Source organism: Cucumis melo, chromosome 10, assembly GCF_025177605.1.
Source record: "Cucumis melo cultivar AY chromosome 10, USDA_Cmelo_AY_1.0, whole genome shotgun sequence".
NCBI lineage: Eukaryota > Viridiplantae > Streptophyta > Magnoliopsida > Cucurbitales > Cucurbitaceae > Cucumis > Cucumis melo.
This window is the reverse complement of record NC_066866.1, coordinates 4,501,533-4,510,629: the sequence shown is the minus strand read 5'-3', so window position 1 is coordinate 4,510,629 and position 9,097 is coordinate 4,501,533. Positions and strand designations below refer to the sequence as shown.

The window sequence follows — 9,097 nt, the reverse complement described above, 5'->3', positions numbered from 1 at the left end:
AACATAATTATTTGCATGGAAGGGTGTTCGCTTTTTAGCCTTTAATCTCAAATTAATTAATTTTATTTAATTATTTAATCAATATTTTAATGATATTTAACCTGATTTTATTTATTAGCAATTTTAGTACTTAACTGAAAAGTTAAGTGACGTGGCGGTCAAATAATGAAATTGGATTCAATTGGTGAGTGACATGTAGAGCAAAGGGAGGAGGAACACTATGATTGATCATTTGAATTGGTTTTAAAAAGGAAAATGAATTTAATTGGTTTTATTTTAAAAAGAAATTAAGTAAATTGAAAAAAGAATGAATCTAATACTATTTTATGTTTGTATCTACGGCTAATTTTTTTAAGGACGGTGGACTTGTATTTTGTTGGATTTTAAAAGAAATGATTTTATAAAAATATATTTTATTATATTGGTATTTTTATTTGTGTTTAGCAGCGAGGTGAGTTTAAATCTCCACCATTTAATTCTTTTACAATATTCGATATTTCAATGAACCAAATTGATTTTAGGTTTCAACATCTCATCTCTCCATTTAAAGACATCTTCTTCTCAAGAATAAGATACACATTTGAAACAACTTTCATTATTTTCAATCCTCCATAACTTAAAAAGTTTCCATTGTTATTCTCTCAAAGTTCTCAATTTTTATTCTTTAAATCTAATTCTTGAGATAGTTATATTGTATTATGAGAATAGGTTTGTTGAGTGCTTTAAATTTGTAAATCTACTCTTTAAGAGTCTTTCTTGTTTTGTTCTTTTTTTCCAAATTCATTGCTAAAAAGGATGCTCTTAACCCTTAAAAATAGTCGTTTATGGCGGTTTGATAGTGAACCGTAGAAACAGTTGAGTGTGCTCTTGAACTCGTAAAAAGAGCGGTGTACCGGTTTGTTGGAATTTATGTCATAAAACTCGTAGTTTGTAGTTTAAATTATATTCTATTCAATAAAGTGGTTATTGAGGATTTTTTTTAGTGAAAATAGAATACTATAATCTTGAATCCAATAAAATAACTAAGGTCCAAAGGCTATCTTGTGTAGGCTTGAGCTTTATGTAGAAACATAAACGTGGATCAAGTTTCAGTATAGCTCAAATGGTCTATAGTGTATGAATAAGGTTAGACGTCTTATTCTGGGAACGCTATGGATGTGGCTCGCTCTATAGTTAGTATAAACGGTGTCATCCTAAACTGTTCATATAGAGACAAGACAGTGGGGGCATCCCATATAAAGAGTTTACATAAGACTGGAACCATGAAATAGTCACTTTTAAGTTATAACACTGTTGACTATATAAAACTGATTATTTCGATTATAAAACTGACTTCTGCTCAAATAGTATTATATTTAGATCTGCATAAATGAGGGCAACTCAACGGCATTGGTCCAACAAACCTCCCGTTTCAGGGGTAAGATCGGGTGGATGACTAGGGACATAAGATACAAGATGGAATTCACTCCTACCTGCTTTAGGGTTAGTAGATATGTTGTTTCCTTAAGGAATAAATCCAAGTCTTGAACAAGAGGCTCCACCCGCTCATTGGCCCGATAGAGATTCAGGTTATAGGTTGTACCTTAAACCAATTGTTCAATAGTGGATCAGTGAGTCTTAAGGAACAAGATGTATTCTCGGGGGTAAAACGGTATTTTGACCTAACCGAGGTAACAAACAACCTGTGAAGGATTAACTTACTGATCATAGCTATATCAGATGAACATAAATATATCTATAGTGAGACGAGTGCAACTAAGGGACTTTAGTGGAATGACCTTCGTTAGTTAACGAATGTTGATTAACTTGGTCTAAAAGGATTTAGTCAATTAATCTCGGATAGTTGGAGACCATGATCTAGGTCCATTAGGTTCCCCTACTAGCTCATATGGAATTAACTTAGAACAATATGTTGGAATAATTCAAATTGTTCGAATTAGGTAGAGAGAGAGAAACCGATGAATATATGTGATATAGCCGTCAGTTATCAGTTTAAGATAGAACTTTATATTTAAATGTGATTTAAATATGTAAAATATGAATACATACTCATATTTGAAACCTCGAAATTAATGGAAATTGTTAAAGTTGTGAAAAGTCAAAATGTTTACTTTTAACTTTGAAAAGTCAAACTTTTACTAGATTTATGTTTAATTGCGATTTGAATTTGGGAAAAATGAATTGGATTACTACAACGTATCGAGGTTACTACAGCGTCACTATGATGCACAATTACCTAAATAAGGTAGTACAATTTTACTTTACACTTCTTCAAACTACTGCTCTTTCATTTAGAGTGAATACTGATTCTGACGTAGACTTTCTAGCATATTTGGAAATTAGAATTAGTGTATCCGATAAGGATCATATCCTTGGCTCTATACACAAGTATGTAGTCTTTTGATTTCTTAAACTATTTTAGAATATACTTAACAACAATCCATCCCTTTTGAAATTCTGCATTTTATATCTAGACAACATTTTGTCTATATAAGATGCTTGAGACATGACTAGTGATCGGTTCATTCCAAACCATTTGGATCCTAAAAACACATTGCATATTTTCAAATCTTTTATTTGGAATTGTGTAGCTAGCCATTTCTTGACGTTGGTTAGATAAACTACATCATTCATTGCCTGTTTATAAGTCAATGGATTATCTTAAATCATCATCAATGGATCATCTTAAATCATCATCAAGTATGACTAAAATTAAGGTGTAAAATTTGGATTTAAAAATAATTTGAAAATTTTGAATTAAAATGGTGACCTATGGAGTAAAATTAGGGTGGGATACATATCTGTTACTTTGAATCTCTAAAATTATGTCAAATATAATATTTGAATCCCTAAAATTAGTTTGTATAATTTATGAAACAATAATTTAAGATACATCTGTTATATGCTATGATAAAACTGGAAATCAAATCTTTGCAATTTAATAATATTTTAGCATAATACTCTTCATAGTAACATGTCAAAACCCCACCAAAAAGCACCTGAGTTTAAATTGAAAACAAATTGAGTATAATTATATATATACGACAAGAGCAATCTGAACTATCATCAGTTTTTTATTTGCTTTTTCCCATTCATTTAAAAGAAACATTTTTGTATATTTTCAAAATTTTCATATAGCTTGTTGCCGAACAATTTGCCCATTGTACTTTGACTTTCAGGACTTGCTCAAATAGTAGTGGTTTTGCATCTGAAGAGAATATATCTAAAGATCTGAAGGAAAACATGTCGGTTAAACAGAGTTTCATGGATAAGCATGTGAGACGTTTTTTTCTCTTCTGTGTACTGTGTGATTTACAATATTTTCTTTACCAAGTGAGTGGAGTCTATTTAATTATCATCTCTAAGTTTTTCTCTCACCTAGTTGTCATTGTTTGATGTCATATTTAGAGAAATAAACTGTAATTACCATAAATGAATCTCAGACAATCCATAAAATTGAATACACTATAATTATATTCAATGCAACAGAAGTCAAAATAGAGAATATAATTCAGAACAAGAAATATACTCAACATACAAACTGCATAAAACTCCCGAATCAATATCAAAATACATTGTAATTAAATGCATCATATACATGAGAATTCAAAATATACAATATAATTTACAAATGAGTTACATTCACAATACATAAATACAAAACATGAGTTACATTCAAAACAGAACATGAGTTACATTCACAATACCATACTCCACATTCAAAACATTCAGAGCACGAGTTACATTTACAATACACAAATATAGTGTAATTGGCTGAATCACATACAACAAAGTCACAAATACTATGTAACTATCATACTTCACATTGACGGCATGCAGTATACAACACATACCTCGGATTTTTTCGGTTTCATTGGTGCTTTTCCCTTCTTCCTTTGATCTTCTCTTGCATTTTGTTCTTTTTTAATAGCCTTCACCTATGTTATAAAACGAAAATTTATTGCCAATACAGAAAATAATCAACACTTTATCAAATTAACCATGTGTTTATTTTCTTTCCTTTCTCCATAGTCTTTTTTCTCTTCCTATTATCCATTGGTCTTTCATCTTGTTCACTCGTCTATGAACTCAAATCTTCATCTACTACTGTCTCACCCTCCCCTTCTTCATCGTTATCTTCTTCTACTTGTTTATCTTCTTCTCATTATTCATCTTTTTCTCCTTGTTCCTCTTCTTCGCTTTTGCTTTCAGTATTTTCCTGTTTGTCAAAGTTATAATCAATTTATATAATATACAATTGAAGTACAACAAAGGAGATGGTTGTTCTCGTTATGACCTCTCCCTTCTCCTTTTTTATCTTTATATTCTCTACAATTTATAAAAATAATATACATTTATATGTACACAACAAATCCCGCTTATCCTTCCTAAAATAAAGAGCATATTTGTTCATATATTATTTATATAATCTAAAAGGATAATTAAATAAACAAATAAAATATAAAATATCCGTTTAACTGTAATTATAACGCTAGACATCACAACAATGGAAGAACTATAATGCAAAGAACAAATTCAAAGAAAATACATTGAAGAATTTGAAGAACTCGCCGATTTGAAAAACTCGATGAAGATTTTGTAGCAGACGAAGGTATGTGAACAAATTGAAAAACTTAATGATTTCTAAAAATTTTGATGATTTTGAACTTAACGAACTGAAAAACTTGATGATTTTGCAGCAGACGAAGGGAGAAAGTGTGACAAACGGACTTTGAAAATTTGAAGATTTGAAGGGAAGATTTGAAGAAACGTTGAAGATTTGAAGTGAATCCGAACGGACGAACCTTTGTTTCCAAAGTCAAAATAATGGACAATCAATTGAATCAGATGTGATCACTTGCAAAGCTTTGAATGTGATTTGATGAGTTTTTTCTATTTTAGGGAAAAAGTAAAATATTCAGTTACGGGTGCAAAGTAATATTTAATTATAGAGTATTTAGAGATTAGTAAACAACTGTATTTCACTTATGTGGGGCATTTAAGACGTTCCCCCAATTTTTTTTTTTAAATTTTTCTGTTTTGCTATTTTGTCAATTTAAAAATAAATTTGCCAATATCCTATTTTGCCATTTAGCCCTTTAAAAAATGAAAGATATTCATGTTATTTAATTGGCAAAATAATAAGATTGTTATTTGGAATAGCAAAAGAATAATGGTGAAATGGACATATTGTATTACATCCCTTCAACTACAATATCCAAATCTCCTCTACATTAAAAGAAACGAAGCAGAAAGTTTATCTACAAGTCTCGTGTCTCTCATCCCATTTCAACATCATCATTGGATTCAAAATTAGTCTACAAACATACTAATGTTCAAGGAAAGAGTAAAACATTAGGAAGGGAAAAACAAAAAGGCCTCCAACTTCAAGATTAACATGTCTCTGAACAAATACACACCAAATAGATTTACCTAACTAATTGCCTTGATTTGGATGCAAAAACAACACAACTCTCCCACCTGAAAATACAGAGAGAGATCTTGAAAATCTCAAGAAGCAGTGTTATCTGAAACAGTAGGCTCAATAACCACAAAAATGCTCTCCCCTTTAAAGTTCATGATGCTCAAATTTGGACTTCAAGAACATTTTAACTTACAACTTTCCAATCCTATAGAACAGTTTTGGTTTCGGCTGTGACATTGCCCCGGTATATGTCCATCAGATTTGGGATTTCATCCAAATGCTTAACTACATTTTCCTCCACAAATTCTCTCTCCCCTTGTATAAACCACCGAGCAATGTTTTTGTTTTTAAGCAGATTTTTCACAGTCAAAGCCTCAAAAACTTTGTACCTCGGTTGGAGTCGCTTGTCGACTGAATACTTGAAGAATACAGGGTAAGTAATTAGAGTTCCTCGATCTAACTTTGCAGTGTTGGAAAAGAAATATGCAACATCCCTCAATTTCTCCTCTGAACAAGTTAAATAAGGTGGAAATCTCTTAAATGCTGTAAAAATCTCCTTCTCAGACCATCCTAAACTCTTCATAACATTTATTTTCTTCTTCAAATTTGAATCTCTCTTTGAAAGCAGTGCATTAAGTGTACGAACAAACGTACAATCCCTTGGTTCAATGCCCAATTCTTTAACCGTTTTCACTGCATTAATCGTTCTATCAACATTTACTATAATAGTTCTAGGGTTGATTTCAATCATTTTCGCTATATTCCTAGAAGATACTCCTTCACTGACCAAAGTATCAATGTTAGATCGCAAATTACCTTTATTAGAAGTTAGAAGCCACGTAGAACGAAAAATAGCAGCAATTACCTTTTCATCCGATTCAAGCATTTCCTTTATGAGACGAAATGATGGTTTCAAGTGAGAATCTAAGCTCCTGAGAAGAATCCCAGGGTTTGTTAGAATTACCTTAGGAAGTAAAGGACCGACGAACCCGGTTTCCTGGAGGAACTCAAATTTAGGCTTCAGATTGGTGGGTACTTTGGATTGAAGGATCCAAGGTTTCCTTGAGACCAACTTGGCGATCTGTGGATTCTCCAATCCATGTGATTTCAAGAAACCGATAACGGCTTCGTACTGCTGGATGTTTTTTTCATCGAATTGGAGCTTTCGACCGTTGGAAGTAGGAGATCCTGAAGAAAGGCCACATGAATTTGTGAGGAATTCGACGGTAGAAACGGAGGCTAAAGGCAATGTAGAAGTAGAAACGGTATTGAGAAAACGTTTTTGGATGAAATGTAGAAGAAATGAGGAGGAAAATTTGAACATTTCGGGATGGGATCGAAGAAAATCAAGTAAGAGTTTTGGTTAGGGTTTTGAATTCCAAGGCCACAAATTTGGGCGTTTCTATTAGGGTGTAAGAATACATTGAAAATTTTGATTTTTATGGGTTAGAGGTTGGATTGCGGGTTGGGGTTGAAAATATATATATATATATATATATATATATATATATATATATATATATATATATATAATATGTTTTATTATTTTTTATTTATTTCATAAAATTTAAACAATCTTAATTTTGATTTTTGTTTTTTTTTTCATTTACAAACATTAAAATTTAGAAATAAAAATAAAAATAATACAACCCGACAACCTATATTTTACGGAATAGGATTGGGTTATAAACTCAATTCGAGTTATTCGAGTTGACAATCAACCAATCCGAAAATATAGGTTGGATTAAGAATGTCTTCCAAACCAACCCAATTCATTTACGCCCTTAGTTTCTATTATATTATATAACATAAAATAATATAAAATAAATGTGTATTGAAATTTGAACAAATAAAAAATAAGTTTATTAGTCAAAATTTGAAAACATAATCTCAGAAGATTATAATATATTAGCTCTTGTGATGTGAGTGATAAATTTTATAAATTGTGAGTGTTTTTCTTAAAGATATTTTAATTTTTTTGTGTTTTTTTTTTCCATGTTGTTTTTAAAGATAATTTAAAGATTTTTTTTTTAAAAAAACGTGATATAGAGTAAATCTAATTTAAATCAATTATCAAAATAACTGAAATTAAAGCCCTTATTAAAATCTACTAAATCTTGAAATCCATCAACATATGAAGAATACCCAAATCTTCCATTCATATTAATATTTTTGTTGATGAATAATAACAGATCTTAAAACCTCCTAAAATCTAATTATTTTTAGGGAAAATTTAAAAGAAAAATAGAAACATAACATTATTAAATCTCCATACAAAAATTAGGACCTCTTTTCTTTTTCATGAAATATAAATAGTTTGTTTTTTTATTTAAAAAATTCATTTTTTGATTATTTTTTACGTCCAATATATATTTCAATAACTATTCCTTTTAAATATATATATATATATTAAGTAAAATTTAGGGTAGGGGGATTTGAATCGAGAACCTGTTTTCTTTGGAAACAATGTTAGTTAAGCTGATCTGGCTTCTTGTAATTATTTGGAACAACTAAAACTAAAGTAAGTTTCTCCTCTATTGATATATGTCTTTCATGATGTCAAAAGTTAAAGGATAAATTAAAAAAATTGTTCAAGGACTTTAAAAGTTAAAAAAAAAAAATACCTTAAAGAGTTAAAAAATATATCATTGTTAACTTTGGATGGAAACCATTAAATTTTTGTTCAAAAATACTCCATAGTTATTGAAAAAAGTTCATAAATACCATTGAGTTTAAAAAATAAAAATAAAAAATACTCACACCGTCCAATTTTACACCAATTCTCTCACCAACTAAAATAAAACATAATTTTTAAGTCAAAACTATAGTATTAAATTATTTGATTATTAATATATGTAATAGATCACAACACAACTAATCTCTATATTTCTTGTAATTAACATACCGTTAATTGTAAAGAAAAAATGTATTTAATTATTGACATATGCTAGATCTATCAATGTGAGATTTTTTTTACTATAGTTATTGTAATTAACATATAGTATGTTTTAAGGAAAACTTTTTATTTTGTAACTATTATTTATATTATATTAGTGTTTTGTTCACGTGGTATTTGTGTTGATTTGATGTGATTTGGTTCAATCTCTAGATTTTGATCATTTGATTCCCGATTCTCTCCCAATTGGATGCTTAATTAATTTTTGGTTGAATTTTAGCCCAATAAATAATATTTAATTAAACCAAAATAATTAACTTCCTTTGAGACATCATCAAAATTGACCAATTTGATGTTTTTAATTTTAATTTAAAACATATAAAACACATGTCGATTTTTAATTAATCTCAAATTCAATTACAATATCGATTCACTCTTCGAGAAATATTCATAAAAATGTCGACACGTATGAAAATTTAAAACTATGATTTTAAGTAACCTAAAAATTGGTATAAAAATTAGATTAAATGAGAGCTTTTTTTATTTTTTATTTTTCAAAATTTAAGAAATATTGATGAAACTTTCAGTCATTCATGGTTATTTTTAAATTTTTTAAATAAAACATTAACGATATTTATCTAAAATTAATCGTAAAGTATTTTTTAAACTATTTTCAAAATTTTAAAACATTTAAAACTTTTGAATATTATACCAACTCAACTCTACCACTCTCTTCTAGAGAAAAATTAGACTGAGATTAATGAAACTAATTTTTT

General features: G+C 29.2%; 1 protein-coding gene across 1 annotated transcript; it reads right to left on the bottom strand.

Annotated features, from left to right (window-relative positions):
• Positions 1-3,729: 3,729 nt before the first annotated feature.
• On the bottom strand, positions 3,730-6,877 carry LOC103488853 (uncharacterized). The gene is made up of 2 exons (XM_017044681.2): positions 6,291-6,877; positions 3,730-4,219 (listed from the first exon to the last, which is right to left on the bottom strand). The coding sequence occupies exons 1-2, from the start codon at positions 6,747-6,749 to the stop codon at positions 4,166-4,168; spliced, it is 513 nt and encodes a 170-aa protein (XP_016900170.2). The 5' UTR covers positions 6,750-6,877; the 3' UTR covers positions 3,730-4,165.
• Between the last annotated feature and the right edge of the window lie 2,220 nt (positions 6,878-9,097).

Bases quoted from the DNA above. Each gene is read 5' to 3' on its own strand.
- LOC103488853 (XM_017044681.2), bottom strand. From the start codon at position 6,749: ATGTTCAAATTTTCCTCCTCATTTCTTCTACATTTCATCCAAAAACGT. The intron at 4,220-6,290 runs GTAATTGCTGCT...TTTGACAAACAG, and splicing joins TGCTTGAATCGGATGAAAAG to GAAAATACTGAAAGCAAAAG.